The sequence below is a fragment of the Coenobita brevimanus genome, chromosome 66 (assembly GCF_032717465.1).
Source record: "Coenobita brevimanus isolate Jiangsu-jjx chromosome 66, ASM3271746v2, whole genome shotgun sequence".
In the NCBI taxonomy this organism is placed as follows: domain Eukaryota; kingdom Metazoa; phylum Arthropoda; class Malacostraca; order Decapoda; family Coenobitidae; genus Coenobita; species Coenobita brevimanus.
This window is the reverse complement of record NC_137019.1, coordinates 21819576-21841363: the sequence shown is the minus strand read 5'-3', so window position 1 is coordinate 21841363 and position 21788 is coordinate 21819576. Positions and strand designations below refer to the sequence as shown.

General features: G+C 40.2%; 1 protein-coding gene and 1 pseudogene across 1 annotated transcript in view; one reads left to right on the top strand and one right to left on the bottom strand.

Annotated features, from left to right (window-relative positions):
* Positions 1–2448: 2448 nt before the first annotated feature.
* On the top strand, positions 2449–2567 carry LOC145405422 (5S ribosomal RNA; annotated as a pseudogene).
* Positions 2568–10542: 7975 nt separating this feature from the next.
* Positions 10543–21788, bottom strand: part of LOC145405307 (1-acyl-sn-glycerol-3-phosphate acyltransferase delta-like) — a 40993-nt gene continuing 29747 nt past the window's right edge. The window contains exon 3 of the mRNA XM_080276728.1: positions 10543–11694. Coding sequence (XP_080132854.1) covers positions 11588–11694 — 107 coding nt within the window. The 3' untranslated portion in view covers positions 10543–11587. The remainder of the gene's footprint in view (positions 11695–21788) is intronic.

The following is a 21788-nucleotide window of genomic DNA, read 5'->3' as shown; positions in this document are numbered from 1 at the left end:
AAGAGAATGATACTTGTGAAGCACTAAATTAAAATTTCCAATCAGTTTTTACAAATGAATGAAATTTTCAGAGAGGTCACATGGAACAGGCATGCCCACACGTATTACCAGATGTTAGTTATCAGAAAAAGAAGTACAAGGAGAGTTATGTAAATTAGACAAAGTAAAAGCAAAATGGTCCTGATGGAATTTCAGGTTGGGTGCAACATGAATGTGCAGAAGAGTTAAGCAGACCATTGTATTTAATATTCAAGGAATCCTTAGGTCAAGGAAAACTACCTGTTATTTGGAAGAATGCAAACATTGTTCCCCTATTCAAGAAAGGGATTAGATAAAATTCACTCAACTACTGATCAGTATCACTGATCAATGTTGTAAGATACTAGAAAAGTTGATAAGAAAAGTTTAGGTAAAACATCTAGAAGAACACAGTATGATAACAGGTGAACAGTATCACTTCAGATTTTAAGAAAACATTTGACAGAGTACTGCACCAAAGACTTTTATGGAAACTGTACCATCAAGGAGGTATCCAAGGCAATCTGTACTGTTGGATGCAGGATTTTCTCAGAGAAATGAAAATAAGAATAATATTATGGGGGAAATTACTCATCATGGAGGGAAGTGACCAGCGGAATGCCACAGGACTCAGTGCTGGCACCAATTATGTTTTTAATATATATAAATGACATAGTAACACTGGAAATAGAAGCTATATAAATACATTTGCAATTTGCAGATGATGCAAAAATTCAAAGGAAAATTACTAACAGATTCTTGCAATTAGCTGCAAGTGGAATTAAACAAGCTTAATGAGTGGAACAATAAATGGCAAATGGAATTTAATGTCGACATGGGTCATGTAATTAAATTTGGTAAAAGTGAAAAAAGATCAGACTGGGATTATAAGACTGGAAGATCAATCCTACACATACCTGAAAGGGAGAAGGACCTAGGAGTAATTATCAATAACAGACTTATCTCCAGATGACCCCATCAGTGAGAAGGTACGTAACATATATAGATTCCTTGCTAATATTAGAATAGCATTCACATTCATAAATGAAGACATGCTGAGAAAGATAATAGCATCATTCATCGGACCAATGCTGGTGTATGCATCAGTAGTCTGGAATCCTCACCTCAAAAAACACAAAGACAAGACTAAAAAAGTACAAAGCACAGCTACAAGATGGGTACCAAGCTTAAGGGATCTAAGCTACAAAAAAAAGACTAGAAAAACTGAATCTACCAACACTGCAGGAGAAGGAAAAGAGGAGACATGATTATGCTCTATAAATGCATCTCAGGGAAAGAGAAAACAGACATAAATGAATATATAACCTATGGGGAAGCATCAGCAAGAGGACATTGCAAAAAAATGCATAAGGAGAGACGATTAAGATGTAAGGAAATTCAGTTTCCCAAATAGGGCAATTGATCAATGGAATGCACTACTGAATGAAGTAGTGTGTGCCAAACTATTCACAAATTTAAGGATATGACATGTATGATAAAAATGGTTTAATACACGGGACAGTACGAGCTTGACTCATTCCTGTAAAGATACAATTAGGTAAGAATCTCTCTCTCTCTCTCTCTTAACTGCTTTTGTAAATTAATAACTTTCTTCTTAGAATCTTATTACAGCAGCAAAATTATCTAAATATCCTTACTTCTCTTCTTCATTTATGAATCATACAAAGCTTTAAAACTATTAAGAAACACAAGCTCAATCAAATACCAAACCATATTATGCCCATATCACACCAGATAATATATTCATTATGAGTAATGGTATATGATAAATGTACGGTACACCCCATTCACAATATATAAATCTCACTCAAATAGGCAAGTGAAGTGCATGATGTCATAAGTGATTTATATCTTCTTGCCCTCCTTCTACTTCAACTACAATTAGCTAATCATCTGCTTTGGTGATACATGATGAGTGAAATCGTATTAAGGAACCTGGTACTTGTTTCCTTGATTTAAAAAAAAGAAAAAAAAAATGCTCTCTATACTGTCCAGTACTTTAAAACTCCTTTAAGGTGGACTTCTGGTTAGACAGACAAGCAAAATTAGAAAGACATACCTAAACGGAGTAAACACAGCCCTCAGCCACAGCACCAAGCACCCTTATCACTGTTTAGTTGCCCTTTCTTTTGTCATCGATTGAATAAAACAGACTAAACTTTTTCACCATCATCAGCCAGACCTTTCTCACACTCAGGTGGGGTGAGGTGTGGGATCCAGAGAGCCAGAAAGAATTTGATAGAATGAGATAGGTACTAACCAAAGTTTGCCCAACTGAATCAGCCACACTCCCATTTACTCACCATTCAAGCCTCTGGAATCCAGGATCCACCTGATAGGTCAAAATTTCTTAAATAATGAAGTGATATGGTATGGAGGTATCACTAAATTCTGGTACCATATTAATTTGCTGTATGTTATACCACGTTGAGTACACCGCTTCCCGTTCGATCAGCGAAGTTAAGCAACGTTGGGTCTGGTTAGTACTTGGATGGGTGACCGCCGGGGAACACCAGATGCTGTTGGCATCCCTACGTCAAGTGGGGTTGGTGGAGGATTAGTGCCCCTCCCTGTAAAACAACTAACTCTAAGCCCTTGGCCACCCTGTCTGGGATACATGGCGTCTGGCAATGAATGATGAAAATGTTGGACAATCTGTTATGACTGACACCATTTTCCCCCAATCAATGTGCCTTTAAGTGGTTAAACTACAGTTCTTCAGGTAACATCTATTTACTTAACACACTTTTCATTGTTGTAGCATTACTACATCATTTTGCTCATATTAGTTAACCTTGTTCATCATGCCACTTATTATTTATAATTAAAAGTAGAGTCATACATTTATGCCCGTAACAATCCACAATGGCTGTGACACAGGCAGAGTTGTATGTACATCAGACTGAGGAGTCAGTTCAGTCACATACTTGCCCTGCTTTGTTTTACAGGCAAACTTGGCTAAATCTCCATATGTAACCTTCCACATTCTATCATTTATGGCCACTCCTTATAAGGTTTGGCTACAGTGTGGGCAAGTTACACATTAAAGGTTTTGCATCATCCCCCACATGTGAGATATGACATCTATTACATCTTTCTTCAAATTAATCATTTCATTTCATTTATGAAGGCTTCAACATGCTTGCATGCATCAGCCTTGTTCACCTAATGGCAGCTATCCATGCTGCTCGATCTATGGCAGCCTCCCTATTCAGCTCCTTATCCCTGAGGTGACACTCAATGACCTCATCCCAGATCTTTTTCACTCTGCCTCTCGCAACGTTACCCCTAATGTTAACACATTAGAATATTCCAGTGCTGCCATTATACTATGCAGTGGTAGTAGTAGTAGTAATTCAATCCCAGGTTCACCGCAATGTGAACCCAGTGGACTGCAGGCCAAAGATGCCCTCCTGCAGTTCACCATCCTCCTGTTAGGAGACAGGGAGGGTGTTTGTAAATCAAGGCTGCTCCACTGCCTAGTCATACTGGTGCCACCACTTACAGACATCCCTCTCCAGCACTGTCATTATACTATGAAGCTGTTAATCAAAATAAAACAGTTTTCCCAAGTATACTGACGTTCATTATTAGGCAGTCAGGACTAAAACAACTCATATTACCATTTCTTACTTTTTAAATTGCTTAATGTCTGATCACATCAGACAAATATGATTTTTATCTGAAACTATGACTACTGTATGATATTTTATAATCTAAGAAAACATTTTTCCTTGCTTGAAGAAAACCCTGGCAAATGATTTTCATCTTTAACTGTAATTTTATACAAAGCTGTAGTGTTAAGCAACAATATATATTCGTGATCCCAGTCTGGAAGGTACTGTTTGGAGAAAGAAAAAGATTAATAATATATATAGCTGCAACAGGGCACAAAAAAACAAACCTAATTATATTCATCATCATCCGGACATCCCTTCCCACCCTAGACCAGGGTGAGGAGTATCAATGTCCAGACAGCCCGTTTGCCCATTCCAATGGGCTACGCTTCCATTCACTCATCATTCAAGCCCCTGGAATCCTGGCTGTATCAGATACACCAAAAACATTCACCACATTCTGTAACTTCACATAAACATATCCGATAGAGTCAATTCGGACGCTGCCACGTTAAAAAAAGGGTGCCAAATCCTTGATCATGCACTTCTCCTCACAACATTCATCCAGCCAGCTCGATCTCTTGTCAGTTCCCTGGCCTCACCGACTTCCAAACCTCTCTTTCTCACACACTTATCCCCCATATCTCTCCACCTTTGGCCTACCTCGCCTCCTCCCTCCTTTAAATTCACTCAGATATACCTTTTTCACCACTCTATTGTCATCCATTCTCTCCACATGACCATACCATCTCAGTACATTCTCTTCAGTTCTGGTGTCCACCAACTTCCTCACTCCAATCTTTCGTGAATCACATTATTTCGTATCCTATCCACTCTCTGTACTCCACATACATTCCTTAGCAGTCCCATCTCCACTGCTCTTACTCATGACTTTTCATTTTCATGCCACACCATAGTTTCACATCCATAATGTTAAAAGTTGGCACTAACACTCCTTCATGTAAGCCTCATGCAGCTGCAACACTCAAGCCTCTGTTTCTTACCAAGGCCACCATTGCACCAGCTACTTTTCTTCCTTGTGTCACTCTACTTCCCACTTCTTTTGCACATTTTCCTCTCTTTTCTATCACCGTACCCAGATATTTGAACTCTCTCACCAATTCCAGTCTCTCCATTCACTGTAACATAGCACTGGGAGTCGCCTTCTCTCTCAATAACCATCACTTTACCCTTTTCTACATTTACTCTCAAGGCACAACACTCACAGACATCAGCAAAACTCTGTGCTAGCCTACCAAGTTCTTGTCTGGTATTTGCAAGCAGTACTGCATCATCAGGATACAACAAATTTAAGATTTTCCATTCATCTCCATTAATTACCAGCGCCATCCCCTTCTCCATTACTCGTGTTTTTACTTCTCTCGTCACCTCATCCATATATATATGTTGAACCACCATGAGGACATTACACAACCTTGTCACACACCCACACCAATCGTGAACCATTCACTTAGATGTCCATTAACCCTTACACATGCTCCACTACCATCATAAAAACTCTTGATGGCACCTAGCAGGTTATCATCTACACTGTACATGCACAAAACTTTCCAGGATCCTTCTCTGTCCACTTCGTCATATGCTTTTTCCAGATCAGTGAATGCCTTAAACACCTTATGGTCCTTCTCACAAGCCTTCTCTGCTGTCTCACTGCAAATATTTGATCCACACATCCTCTGCCACTCCCAAAGCCACTCTGTTCATCACTCTGTGGGACTTCTGATATCTCTCATACTTTATAATAATTCTTCCATATACCTTCCCTACCACACTCAATAAACTTATGCCATGATAATTCTTGCACTCACTTCGCTCGCCTTTATTTTTGTACAGGGGTACAATCACAGCCTTTTTCCACTCTGCTGGCACAGTTTCACTCATCCATGCCTTCTTACATATCTCCAATAAGCACTTCATTCCACTCTCTCCACTACACTTAAATCATCTCTGCATACACCTCATCAACCCCAGCTGTTTTCCCATTTTTCAGCCGCTTCACAGCACTCTCCACATGTGCTTGTGTCACGTCTCCTGCCACTGCATTCCTTCTCTGCTCACCCCCAAAACCAACCATGTTTACAACTGCTCTGCTCTCTCTATTCCCATTCATCAGGCTTTCAGAATATTCTTTCCATCTGGTCCTTACTTCATCCCCATGGGTTAAGGACCAACTTGCCTAGCCTCGGGCTCCTACGCTCCTCATGTGGAAACGTAGGATTGGATAATGAATGAATGCAGTAAATATATATATATATATATATATATATATATATATGCATACAGTAATCCCTCCACTATCCGATGTAATAGAACCAAAGGCATGTCCAAGCATGCATAGCACTTATTTAAACCTATTTAAGACCCTATTCACACCAATAATGGACATAAAGCATGAAATAAATGAAAAGGAACCAAAGAATGAGGAATTAGAAGTGAGTATGGAAAATACTTAGGCCTAGCAGCATACAGGGTACTGCACTGTACTTACAGCACATCTGTGGGCACCTCCTCTAAATCTCTAAGGCTCTGGTAGTTGTGAAAATGCTCTTGAAGTACACACAGTAATCCGGTGTTGTGCTACACTTAATTCTTTGCACTGTGAGTTATAATTGTTTAACACAGCACATTCTTCTTAACTGAACCACACCAGTTTGAACTGCCAGTTTCAACCACCACTCTGCACTCCACCCTTACTCCACAGTTAATCCTTTGCGCTCTAAATTCTAATTTTATAATACTGCTCAACAATGTAAATTCCCATGTGGTCTAATGGCGAGGTACTGTGCTTTATTCATTGTTTATTCACAAAAAACGAGCACGTGCAGCATCGATTACGATGGACGTCTTCCCTGAGTGAATGTTAGGCAGTAACTGGGAACAGGGTTGCCAGATCTGAACTCGGCCACATTACCAAACTCCTCAATTTTCATTACCAAATTCTTAAAGGAAGCATTTATTCTTCACTAATTATATGGAAATACATGTAATCACTCTCCATATAATTAACAATGTTGATTATTTTCACGCTATGTTGGCTAGCTGATTAATGAGAGAGAGCAGACAATCCACCATCTCCATCCTGTTTATCCTCATACATGTGAAAAATCCGTTTGGTAATGCATTATTCTGATTCACTACCAAATGAATTTTTCATTACCAAATTGGCCCACATTTGGTAGTGAAAAATACCAAATGGCAACCCTGACAGGGGAGAGGGGAAGGGGAAGGAAGGAAGGGGTGAAGGGTCCATGGTGTAACAATTGTTCGGCGCCGCACGGCAATTTCAAATTACGGGTGGGATTTTTTTTTTTTTTTTTTTTTTTTTTGGGGGGGGGGGGGGTCCTGAATATCCAGGCTCACAATGTCCAGTAAGTGGGTGTCCAGAAAGTACAGGGATTACTGTATGTGTGTGTGTGTGTGTGTGTGTGTGTGTGTGTGTGTGTGTATATATATATATATATATATATATATAAGTAATCCCTCCAATATCCGACATAATAGAGCCAAAGGCATGTCCGGATAGTGATCCTGTCCGGATATTGGGCCCCAGCCTCCTGGACTTGTACTTATGGACCCTAACTCAGGAAAACACCTATACAACTCCCTCTGGACATGCATTGCACCTATTTAAGACCCAAATCACACCAATAAGGGACATAAAGGACTGAAATAAATGCAAAAGAACCATAAAATGAGGTTTTAGAGGTGAGTTTATACAATATTAAACATTCTGGCTCCTGGACTGGTTTGAACCGCCAGTTTGCAGTCCACAGTTAATCCTCTGCACTGTAAATTCCCGTGTGTTCTAGTGGCGAGGTATTGCAGTTTAATCACTGTTTATTCCCAAAAAACAAGCACCTGTGGCTTGCACTGCTATAAGCATCTGCTTTCGATCGGAGTTTGGCTGTGACTGTTGATGATGGCGGGGTACCGGTAACACAATTGCCAGATCGCAACAGCAACATTACCAATCTCCTCAACTTTCATTACCAAATTTAACTTTTCATTACCAAATTCGTAAAGCTAGCATTTATTCTTCGCTAATTATATATAAGTGGAAATACATGTAATCACTCTCCTTATAATTAACACCATGTTGATTATTTTCATGCTATGTAGGGTAGCAGATTAATCAGAGAGAGGAAACAATCCACCATCTCCATCCTGTGTATCCTCATACATGTGAAAAATCCATTTGGTAATGCATTATTCTGATTCATTACCAAATGAATTTTTCAATACCAAAATTGGCCCACACTTGGTAATGAAAAATACCAATTGGCAACCCTGACAGGGGAGGGAGGAGGGGGAGGAAGGAAGGGGTGAAGGGACCATGGTGTAACAGCTGTTCAGCGCCACACCGCAATTTCAAATAACGGGTGGGAAAAAAAGTCAGATTTTTTTCGAATTTTTTGCGGTTTTTGGCCCATTTTGGGAATATTGGATCCCGGGACAATTATGTCCGGTTAGTGGGGATGTTCGGATATTGGGCATTCGGATATTAGAGGGATTACTATATATACTGTATATATCCATCCATCCACCATCCAATCCTACGTTGCCCCATGAGAAGCTTAGGATCCCAGGACTAGGCAAGTTGGTCCTGACATTTAAGATGAGAGTGACCAGCCTCACTCATCCCTGAGTGGCATTATGCGAGCAATAAACCCCAACCACCCCATAGAAATAGACCTTCAACTGGCTCAATCCGATTGGAGTGCCGTAATTACTCATTAAACCACCAGGTGCTGAAATTTGGTTATATGGTTACCAACCAGCATAGTAAATGGTTTCCTGGTGTACAGGAAACCATTTGGCTTGTCACTCAGTGTAGAGTCACCCAAAGGCAGAAGGAAGAGGAAAGACTGAAGGAAAGAAAGACAGAAGACGGAGTGTAATGTCACCCACAGGCAAGAAGGACGAGAAAAGAATGAAGGAAAGACAGACAGAAGAGGATGGAAGGCAAGAAGCATAGAGGAGAGGAAAGGGCAGACACCTGAGAGCAGCACTACATTGAGCGAGTGGATGGTGAGCACCCCCACCTACCTAAATATAATGTACTGTATATATGTATATATATATATATATATATATATATATATATATATATATATATATCAGACAGACTCCATCAACCAGCAAGTTGGAAGAGTGCTAAACCCCTTGTGATGTGCTTTAGCATACAAACTATCCAACCAAATTTATTCCCAGCAGTTTTTAGCCTCATCAACTTCTACACCAAGCTTTCTCACACTCATTTACCATATCCTTCAATCTTCATCTTGGCATAATACACATCTTCTAACCTACCAGCTCACTTACACATACCCAAACTTCTACCGAGTAAGGGTACAGTACAGACATTCCACTTCGAGAAAATGGGCAGAAAAGTTCTGTGACATTGAAGCTCCCATTGGAATTCTCCCATGGCATATAATTCTCTTTAAGGAACCAGGGATACCGTACTCTAGGCATAAAGTTAAGTGATATGACTAGCGTGAGTGTTGAGAATGGAAATCAAACTACTGTATGTCACTTGCTTCTTTGGCTTGTTCACATTTTCCTTTTTCCAAACTATATTGATTTTTCTAGATTCTGGCAACCTGCATTAGAATTTTGTGAAACTATCAGGGCAATTCATCTCATGTCAATCTCTGATACACCAACTGGCTGTAGGAGCCAGCAAGATGCTGTGTTGAGATTTGTGCAATGATCCAGAGCTTGCCTGAAAATCAAGTTTTATTAATTATATTACTATATACTGTATATGGGAACAAGGAATAAATGACTGCAGTAGAGGAGCACCCACTGAACAATCTGGCCATACCGGTACACTTATGAAAATTTATCTAGAAAAATATGACAGGAGCCCACCCAAAATTAGAAGGCATGACTTTTTTTTCCCTCTTAAATAAGTAAATAAAATGAAATACAATAAAATGTAAATTTTTCCCAATTTCAGAATACCAGGTCACTTAAAACTGGTTATAAAATCAAATATACAGAAGTTTGCATAAAGAAAATGATGCTTCACGTAAAATAAAATAAAATGTAAATTTACCCTAACTTCAGAATACCAGGTCCCTTAACACTGGTCATAAAATCAAATATACAGAAATGTGTATACAGAAAATGATGCTTCAAGTTGAATACAATGTGTCACATGATATTTATATTACACTAAACTGCATGACAATGAGCTAGTAGTCCAGTGAAACTCTGACTACAAACCAGAATTTTTCAACATTTGAAAATGGAAGTTTCAGCTCATCCTAATAAGCTTACCTCCCATTATGCATCACAATCCATCCACATTCCAGACATACCAAACAAATTAATGTTTATATCTTAGTGATGCTTGGGTTCCCTACTGTACTTTTCATAATTCTCATATAACTTTCTTTGTGCCAGCTTCAGTTGACAAAACTGGATGGTGAAAACATTCCTTGTGACAAATGTTCCTCATTATAATTACTAAATTCATATAATGCCTTGCCTCCACATAAGGAATCCCCATCCTGAGATAAACCATGTTCCAGCTGACATTTCTATGGACTGGAAGCTAAACCATGTGTCCAAACCAGCTGACTGCTTCTGAACAATTGCTGGATAATGTTGAGAGTAAAGAAATGTGAGATATGTAACAACTGTTGAAACAGTGCAAGTCTCAGCATGAACTTTGTTTATTTGTGGCTAAGTTTCCTGCCTAAGAGGGACAGTTGTGTGACATGTTACCAATCTTGCAGTCACACTTCACTTTCATGGTAGTACCTCTCCAAGTCAGTGGTAGCCAACCATCTACTTCATCTTTACAGTCCATATATTGGAGTTTGAAACAAAGATGGATCATAACTGTTTTCTTCCTATTTCTTTCAGAATACAGTACAATAACATCAAACTTAGAAAATTCTAGGAACACTTATGGCTGGGATACCCATGCATCACTAAAATGCTGAACTGTAAAACATTACCTAGAGGGACTAGTAATGGTGATCCTGAACATACTTGGGTGTTGGCAATAACATAGTAATTTAATAAGGCCATTATTTATTGCAAATTGCAGCTGTCTCATTTCTATCACCTCTCACTTATTTCCTGTTATCTTTAAAAATAGAGGATTTACACATTACAATTACCACCATCCATGTTTTCCATCAAACATTATTAACACAAGACTCTCTTTATCAAATTTATATGTTTGCCAAAAATAACACAGTAATATTTAAAGCCCTTTGATATGCAGACTTGCAACAAGCACTTATAGAAACACATTTCTTGTCTGCCAACACCCATAGTTCATTAACTGTACTGTACAGTATTTAAATTCTACTGAGCTAAAGCAGTTGGTATTTCTATTAGTTACAGATGAGCAAATGTATTTAATCCTTATGACTGACAAGTAGCCTAAAACTTTCCAAAATACATTAAGAAATAATTTTCCTATAAAAGGTATAGATACATTTTCAACTGTTCCAATAAATGTACATAAAAATAGTACAGTAAATTGTACCCAAAATAACATTTGTGTTATGGCAAAATAAATTAATGTTACAATTCCATCAAAATCTTTACAGAAGATTAATAGGCCAGCCTGTCACACATTCACATAAACACACTCACAACTGAAACTTCTTACTGACCTCTCACTTGTTGGTAATCTACAAGATTTCAAAAATTTACACTACTCTCATAATTGCCTTCCATGCTACTTCCAACAGAGCCCAAGAAACAATTATAGTAGATGGAAATGAATAGAATAACACCAGAGACAGGCTGCATGACACATGACATACTACTCACAACCACTGTGACAGTGTTGGACTTATCACTGTCAGGTTGTACAGTTAAACAGCCCTTAGATGTACAGAGCAGTTCATTGTTCCCGCCATTATACTACACCTTCCTCAACTTTAATCATCTTTTTTGGTGACTTCATCCTTTTTGGCGTCTCGAGTCCCATATTGCGATCCTTTGTCTATTTTGGTGAGTCCTATCATCTTGTACAGTCCTATATAAGCTGCAAAGAAAATATTTATATAAATCATATTTATAAATCTAAAGGTGAATGTAGGGAAGAGTAAAGTGATGGTCTTTGAGAGAGGTGAAGTCAGTGAATGTACAGCGAGGCTGGATGGTGAGGAATTGGAAAATGTGAGTACGTTTAAGTACTTGGGTAGTGTGATGAGTAAGGATGGAGGTTTGGAGGGTGAAGTGCTTGAAAGGGTACAGCAGGGAAGAAAGGTTGCTGGTTCTTTGAAAGCAGTGATAAGAAACAGGGAAGTGAGCATGGAAGTGAAAAAGTTACTACATGACAGTATTGTGATACCAACTCTAACGTATGGAAGTGAAGCTTGGACATTGTTGGAAGGACACAAGTCAAGAGTGAGAGCCGTGGAAATGAGTTATTTAAGAGGAGCCTGTGGAGTCACATGGAGAGACAGGCTGACGAATGAGGATATAAAGGAGCATTGTGGTGTTGATGTGGATGTGATAGGAAGCGTTATGAGGAACACACTGAGGTGGTTTGGCCATGTGGAGAGGATGGAGGGTGAAAGACTGACGAAGAGAGTGTATGTGAGTGAGGTGGAGGGGGAGAGAGGGAGGGGGAGGCCGAGGATGAGATGGAGAGATGGGGTGGAGAGGTATATGAGAGAGGGGGGTGTGGGTTGGGAGCAGGGGAGTGAAATGGCGGGGAACAGGGCGACTTGGAGGCGATTTGTTTGTGGCCACCCCAAACGGGATTGAGGCGTCTGGCAATAGATAGATAGAGATATTTATAAATCATCATCACCATCATTACCCTATTTCTATTTCCCAAAATAAATGGGGTGGGTAGAACAGAAACAGAAGGTAGGCGTAAATGTATAACTATCAACAGTGTCCAATGAAATAAGACATAAATCCATTCACTTGTTATTGAACCCTTAAAAATTTTTAGCTTCATCCTGCATGCAGATCATCCACATTATTTTTCGGGCACTTCACAAATGCCTGTAGGAGAGTTTCTTTGAAGACAGTCAAATAAAATTACCGCATTTGTTAACCATGTTCACTCGAACAGTTTTGTGATATGCCCACCACACCACTTCAGACCACTGATTGTGAGACAGAGGCTAGCCTAACAGTAGCCAATGACCAGTTTTTCTGATAACTTTGTGAGAGAGGGGGGGGAGATGGGAGGGGGGAAAGGTAGGAACCACCAGCTCCCATAACCTTCCTCCTCCTGGCAACTGTTTCATATTTAAAGGTTGGAAGCGATGGGCATGTGCATAGTGTGGAAATTTTCTTAGACGTACCTGCATCTTGCCTTCATTCTTACCTCTTCCTTCTGGCTACAGGTGACTCTACATTGAGTGACAAGCCAAATGGTTTCCTGTACACCAGGCAACCATTTACTATGATGGGTGGTAACCATATACCCAAATTATGGCACCTGGTGGTTTTGTGGGTAATCAAGGCACTCCAATCAGACTGAGCCAGTGCAGATTTATATCCAAGGGATGGTTGGGGTTTATTGCTCACTTAATGTTACTCAGGGATGAGTGGGGCTGGTCACTTTCATCTTAAATGTCAGGACCAACTTGTCGAGCCCCGATCTTCTACGCTCCTCATGGGGCACCACAGGATCAGACAATGGATGGATGGACCTGCATCTTGCCAACACAACTATCAGAAGAAAAGGTTAAAATCTCCCATGGTTCTCCAGCATTAACTAATTACTAGCCAATGCAAGCCACTTCTCATACTGTTACATGCTTTGTTTTAGGTCATTACTGCCATTTTCAGACCCAATCAGAGAAGTCAACCTCCCCCCCCCTCTCTCTCTCTCTCTCTTGGTCAGTATAGGCATAATTAGGTCACTTGTGGTCTGTTACAGTCAGTTTATGACCATTCATGTCCTGTTAGGTTCACAGTGGTCAAATAAGTATTGCAATGTGATGATTCTACTTTCCTCTTACTATCACCACATATTTATATTCAAGAAGGGAAATGCTTTAAACAGTGATAAAGTCTGAGGCTGTCTCCACTACAGACTACAAGTATGTCTTTTAAAGCTGATTTCTGGCAAACTCCCATGACATTTGAACTCCCCTGCATCCAGACTCTATACATCCCATTTAATCCCAGTCAGAATATTCAGGTTCAGTTAGTTAAGTTCAGGTCCAACTGGGCCATTCAAACCACTTTTAATCCATCCAGTCCTTTCATATCCATTCCAGCCCAGTTCTGTAAATTCATGCCAATTTAGAGTCAGTTAGGACACATACTGCCTACTAATTAGATCTGAACAGGTTTATTATTAGGTGCTCGTAGAGAGGTCGAGGCTGGGAATGGTTGCTGATACGAGGGCTGTGAGAGGATGATGTGGAGGTCTGTCAGATCATATGACTGTGGTATGCAAGATCAAGCTGAGAGGAGGTGGACCAGGAGAAAGAGGAGCAGTCAGGGAGAAAGACTAAAAGTCGAGAAGCTGAGGATCAAAGAAATGGCAGGTGAATACAGAAGCAAAGTAGGGGAGGAGTTAGAATCAGTGAATAGGAATTAAACGGATCTGGACAGCCTGTGGAATGCACATTGGGACTGCTTAGTTAGGAATGCTAAAGCAGTGTGTGTGTGGTGTGGCAAGGGTAACAACAAAGAAGAAAGGTACGGCATGGTGAGATGAAGAGGTTAAGAGAGCAGTGGAAGAAAAGAGGATGAAGTGGCTAGAGTGGTTACAGGAGAGGAGTTCTATTGAAATAAGAACTGAATATACTGAGTGCAAGAAGCACGTAAAGAGACTAATGAAGAGGAAAAAGGAGGAGATAAATGATGATCTAGGAAGAAAAATGAATGCAAACTAATCTGAAAATAGGAAGTTATTCCAGAAAGAGGTGCGGAAATGTAGAACTGACAACGTAAAGAAATGTGAAGGTGTGAAGGATGTAGGGGATAGATTATTAACCCAAGAGGATGAAATATAGACCAGATGGAAAGAATATTTTGAAAACCTGATGAATGGGAATAGATAGAGAAGAGCCACTGTAAACATAATTAGTTTTGGGGGTGTGCAGAGAAGGAATGCAATGCCAGAAAACGTGACACTTGCAAAGGCAAAGAGCGCTGTTAAGTGGCTGAAAAATGGGAAGGCAGCTGGGGCTGATGAGGTGTATGCAGAGATGATTAAGTGTAGTGGAAAAAGTGCAATGAAGTGCTCGTTGGAGATACAGTAAACCCTCTATAATTCGGATTAATTGGGGGAATCCTAGGTCAAATTATCCAAAAATCCCGATTATTGGAGCTCATGCTTGCCCCTATCCCCAAACCACACACTCACTAAAACATGGCTTTTTCACAAAAACATTGAACAGTACAGTATATTTTTACTTTATACTCAAAGAGTGCATATTACAATACGTCATATAGTGTCAAACCTTGATAATGAGGTCTTGCAAAACAGTAGTAGAGTACAGTACACTTAACTGTACCGAAGGTACTGTACAGTTCTTAAAAATTACATTTATTACTACACTTATCACTGCAAAAACTGTTCACGTCCACTTACCAGTGGAACCCTTTTCAGACTTGTCCTGCTTAATTAGAATTTCTATCCGAATTTGTCTGGTGGTCAAAAAAGATCCGAATTAACTGATTTCCGAATTATTCAGGTTCGAATGAGAAAGGGTTCACTGTATGTAAAATGGCACAGATGAGTGAAACTGTGCCACCAGAGTGGAAAAAAGGCAGTGATTGTACCTCAGTACAAAAATAAAGGTGAGCGAAGTGAGTGCAAAAATTATCGTGGCATAAGTTTACTGAGTATGGTAGGGAAGGTATATGGAAGAATTATTACAGAGTATGTAAGAGAGATATCAGAAGTCCTAGTGAGTGATGAACAGGGTGGCTTTAGGAGAGGCAGAGGATGTGTGGATCAAATATTTGCAGTAAAACAGATTGTGGAGAAGGCTTGTGAGATGGACTATAAAAGTGTTTATGGCATTCATGGATTGGACAAAGCATACGATAGAATAGACAGAGAAGGATTGTGGAAGGTTTTGCGCACGTACGGTGTAGATGGTAAGCCGCTAGATGCCAGCAAGAATTTTTATGATGGTAGTGAGGCATGCATAAGGGTAAATGGGCATCTAAGTGAATGGATCACGATCAGTGTGGGTGTGCAACAAGACCGTGTGATGTTTCCATGCTTATTCAATATATATATGGATGGGGTGATGAGAGAAGTAAAAGCATAAGTAATGGTGAGGGGGATGGCATTGGTAATGAATGGTGATGATGGAATATCTCAAATTTGTTGTATGCTGATGATGCAGTACTACAGTAAACCCTCACTTTATCGCGGGGTTATGTTCCAAAGGCACCCGCGATAAGCAAAAATCCGCGATGTATCGACGCTACCCCTAAAATGGCTATTTATTGTCTACTAATAAGAAAAACCAGTACAGGCACTCACTGATGATGAATGAGACAAATTGAAGATGATGACGATCATGAAGTTCAGTACAAGGTGTATATTAGTTGTGCAGCTCTTGAGAGGGCGCCTATGACGACATTTCTGCCGGTGGTGAGCGAAACGTAAGTGCGGGAGGTCGGTCTACTACGCACCACACAGTTAGTTTGAATCCGATGGTCGAACCATGCGTGACTCGCAAATCATTATTTGTGGCTTATTTTTCTGCCTTCCAGTGATTGCTTGCCTTGTTTGTCAACATAGGGCCTAAGCATAGTGCTAGTGATGCATGTGGTAACACACCAAAACGGACTATTAAAGTGATGTTGCTGACAGAGAAAGTTAAAGTGTTGGACAAACTTAAGGGAGGAATGTCGGTGACAATTCTCCGTCAGGACAATTCCCCGTCATTTATTTACATACCAGTTTATTTAGCAAGTACAGTACACTAGTTTTTTACTTATATGAGTTATAAAATCCTGCTGAAAATTAGTTATTAAAGTATTAATTAATCAATAATAAGTATATTTATAGAATGACAGGGAATCATCCATGTTTTGACGATGAATTGACTTGATGGCGAATTGTCTCTGAACAGTGTGTTTGGGGTGAGTCAACTGTTCTTACAATAAAGAAGACAGAACGTAGCATACGGGACTAAACGGGAGTCAGTATGGGCTACTGCACTAGACTGTGATGGAGTGTCTCCACCTATGCCTGTGAACTGGCTCAGAACCGTATGTTTGGGGTGATTGAGTCAACTGTTTGGACAATAAAGAAGGCAGAATGTAGCATATGGAAGGCAGTGAGAGTTTGTGCAGCAGACTGCTGAAGTGTCTCCACCTACGCCTGTGCTTGTCAGGTAAACTGGGAGGTGCGGTATGGTGGTGCGGTGCGGTCCTGCTCCTCTCTTTGAGGAGGGCGCATCGGCAGCAGCCAATCAGCGGCGAGTAAAAATGTAAAGCGTGTTTGGATTGGCTACTGGTAAGGCTCCAGCCAATTGTGTGCCACCTACCAATGAGTCTGGGTATTTCCTCACCCCACGCCACGATTTCGCTTGTATTTTATCAAATATATTAGCCGATTTTTAATTATTATTTTAATACAGCTATTAATATTTTAGAATAAATAAAGATGTAAAATACAATAAACATATCCATTTCAGAATACAGTACTGAAAATAAAGATGTAAAATATGTACTGTACCCTAAAAATAGCCGTAGTAGGCTTTGTGGAAACCGCGATGAGGCGGGGTTTCCCGCAATGTAAAAATAGTTAGGTTCCAATGAAAATTCCGCGATAAAGTGAATCGGCAATATCTGAACCGCATTATAGCGGGGGTTTACTGTACTTGCAAATACTGGACAAGACTTTGGTAGACTAGTGCAGAGTTTTGGTGATGTTTGTGAGTGTTGTGCCTTGAGAGTAAATGCTGAAAAAAGTTAAGTGACGGTTAATGAGAAAGAAGGTGACTCCCAGTGTGATGTTACAGTGAAAGGAGAGAGACTGGAACTGGTGAGAGAGTTCAAATACCTGGGTACAGTGATGAAAAAGGGAGGAAAATGTACAAAAGAAGTGAAAAGTAGAGAGACACAAGGAAGGAAAGTAGCTGGTGCTGTGAAGACCTTGACAAGAAACAGAGACTTGAATGTTGAAGCTGCATGAGGCTTACATGAAGGAGTGTTAGTGCCAACTTTAACATATGGATGTGAGACTGTGGTGTGGCACGAAAATGAATAAGGCAAGAGTGACAGCAGTGGAGATGGGACTGCTGAGGAATGTATGTGAGTACAGAGAGTGGATAGGATATGAAATAATGTGATGCATGAAAGATGTGGAGTGAGGAAGTCTGTTGACACCAGAATCAAAGAGAGTATGCTGTGGTGGTATGGTCATGTGGAGAGAATGGATAACAACAAGGTGGTTTTCACCACTGAGTGAATTTGAAGGAGGGAGGAGGCAAGGTAGGCCAAGGAAAAGGTGGAGGGATATGGTGAGTGGGTATGTGAGGAAGAGAGGTTTGGAAGTCGGTGAAGCTAGGGGACTGACAAAAGATCGAGCTGGCTGGATGAATATTGTGAGGAGAAGAGCATGTTCAAGGATTTTGCATCCCTTTTTAACGTGACAGTGTTTGGAATGACTCTATCAGATACATTTATGTGAAGCTACAGAACATGGTGAATGTTTTTGGCATATCAGATAGAGCCAGGATTCCAGGGGCTTGAACGGTGAGTGAATGGAAGCATGACCCATTGGACTGGGCAAATTTGGGCTGTCTGGACGTTGCTACTCCTCACTCTGCCCTAGGGTGGGCAAGGAAGTCCAGATGATGATGATGATGATGATGATGATGATGATGATGATGTAAGGCCCTTTATAACCAATGTAGTAATATTATTTCTGGTCAGAATTCAGGTTCAGGTAAAACAATAAAGATCAAATTAGGCCAATAATGTCACTTAGGTCCATTAACAGATCCATGACCCATTTGGGCCATCAACATCCATTCAGTGTGCTAATGAGGAGCCTACTTTTGGTAGTGACCCTATAAAGAGATTGGACAGCCATCATGTTGGTGCAGCGAATGGATGTATGCTGGGCATCACTCAAGTATGTATAAAGATCAGTGATCATAGCTAGATAACACCAGGCCACTTAACTTCTTTTCATATTACCTTCGTAAAGACGGTTATGTTTTACCCTTCTTTGGTTGGTTTGTCTTTTTGTGTCTGTCTGTTTGTTAGCAGGATTACTCAAAAAAGTTATGACTGAATTCTGATGAAAATTTGTGGAAGGTTGGGTCATGGGCCAAGAATGAAATGATTAAATTTTTGGCTGGAACCGGATCCTGTGTATCCCATACAGTATCTCCAAAAGTTCCCTATGAATTTCAATGAAATTCTGAGGAAAGGTGAGCCGTGGATCAAGAAATATTTGGTTACATTTTGGGATGGATCCAGATCCGGATCATTCAGAATGGCACTGGCATTGGCGGAGGTACGTGCTCTCTAAGCACCTTCTAGTTTAAGGTGTGTTCTTTAACATCTGTTATGCTATGTTTGCACAAATGGTGCTTTTTTAATCAGTAAAGCTGTATAAAAATGAGAGTCTCCTCTATGTATCAGCTAGGCTAATTTTGACACATATAAAAATCTGGGACGAGTTGCCAGACGATGCTAGATCAATTAACACCAGCAGTGTTTACTTATTTTGCCCACAGTTTTTAAGTTCGAAGGAGTTTTGGTTGAATTTACACACAGTTGTTTTTCTTGATATCCATAACTGTGGTAAAGTGGTTTCCATCGAGATATTATCTAGGCTTACCTCCCTATGAGGATGTGGGCCAAATACATGTAAAATATGTAAAACTTGCCTAGCAAAGCTGACGGCACTCACTTGCAGACCAGCTTGCTCTCTTCACTTTAATATCCCATAATTTCCTTCTTGGTGGATCACAAGGGAGTAGGAAAAGCTGCATAGATGGTCCATGAGTGTTGCTGCACCCAAATGCAACACAATCAGGCCACTAATACGGGCAATAATGGATCAGCAAAAGAACACAGCACCACCTATTTTGCAGCTACCAACAGTTTGGTTTGTCAACATTAAAATTCAGCGATTATCGTAGTTTTTACGTGTACTCTGCAGTAAAATCCACAAGCAGAGATGAAGATTAAAACGGAAATAAATTCCTTATGTAGAGACGAAGATTAAAACAGAAGTAAAATCCTTATGTAGGGATGAAAATTAAAATGGATATCTTCAGTAGCTCAAAGTAACAAAACTATACTACAATTATAGTCACATTGTATTCATCAACCAATCACATATCACAGCAGGGGAAGACATGTATTTTTAGATGAATCTGCAGTCAGCTGGCACCCGGGCTGTGTGACATTTGCAAAAAAAAAAAAAATGCCGCCATGTCAGGCGACCAATTGATGAGCAGCTGAAAACATTGGCTGTCCAGTCTCTTAACTTGTAGTAGCACTGAGCACCCTGGCTGGAGTAGCTGCAGCATCCCCCTGGGAACCAAACCTCCTATTTCCTTGCACCTCCCCACGGAAACGACCCTGAAGGAGCTGTCTACCAAAACAGGACACCAGATCATTACAGTATATGTACTCTCATGTAACTGTAAGACAGTCCCACAGCAGCAGAGAGGTCACATAAATGATAAACAAACCATTTTTGTGTTGTGGCGTACATTAAGGTATGCCTGTGCTTAACTTGCGATGCCAGTTACCACTTCAAGATGACTGTGACCAAGCTCTGAGAATGATGATAATTGCCTCAGTGTCGTATCTTCATGCGACGCTAGTGCCTTAATTGTTATGTGAATCGATCCCCAGAATCCTGAGAGACCTACAAAGAGGTGAACTTCACTTTTACTGTTGTTCTTTGTTCTTGTGAAGAGAAGACTAACAGTACAACCACTAACCACCAGCATCTTAATTTTGTTGTTCGTGTTCAAAGTACTAAAAACTATGTCCAAGTCATCCAAGGAAACACCAGCCTCTCCCGGACCCCTCCACCCCCCCAGATATGTAGCTATTAATGGGGGCACTCACCATCCACTCACTCAATGTAATGCTGCTCTTTTTTTTTTTTTATCGAAGAAGAAGGAACTAAAGGCTATGAGCCCACAATAACTGTTCCCTCCAAGAGAAAAACAAAATACAGTAACCCCTCCAATATCCGGATCAATAGAGCCATAGGCAGGTCCGGATAGTGGTCCTGTCCGGATATTGGGCCCCAGCTTATAGACTTGTACATATGGACCCTAACTCTGAAAAACACCTATACAACTCCCTCTGGACATGCATTGCACCTATTTAAGACCCAAATCACACCAATAAGGGACATAAAAGACTGAAATAAATGCAAAAGAACCATAAAATGAGGTTTTAGAGGTGAGTTTATACAATATTAAACATTCTGGGTACTTACAAGTCCCTTGCTCTTGGACTGGTTTGAACCGCCAGTTTGCAGTCCACAGTTAATCCTCTGCACTCTAAATTCTAATTTCTTAACACTGCACAACACTGTAAATTCCTGTGTGTTCTAGTGGCAAGGTATTGCAGTTTATTCACTGTTTATTCACAAAGAACAAGCACCTGTGGCTTGCACTGTTATGAGTATCTGCTCTCCATCAGAGTTAGGCTGTGACTGTTGATGTTGGTGGGGTAACACAGTTGCCAGATCGCAACAGCCACATTACCAATCTCCTCAACTTTCATTGTCAAATATAACTTTTCATTACCAAATTCGTAAAGCTAGCATATATTCTTCACTAATTATATATACAAGTGGAAATACATGTAATCACTCTCCTTATAACTAACACCATGTTGATTATTTTCACACTATGTAGGGTAGCAGATTAATCAGAGAGAGCAAACAATCCACCATCTCCATCCTGTGTATCCTCATACATGTGAAAAATCCATTTGGTAATGCATTATTCTAATTCATTACCAAACGAATTTTTCATTACCAAATTGGCCCACACTTGGTAATGAAAAATACCAAATGGCAACCTGACAAGGGAGGGGGGAGGGGGAGGAAGGAAGGGGTGAAGGGACCATGGTGTAACAGCTGTTTGGCACCAGGCGGGAATTTCAAATTATGGGAGGGAAAAAAAGTCAGATTTTTTTCGAATT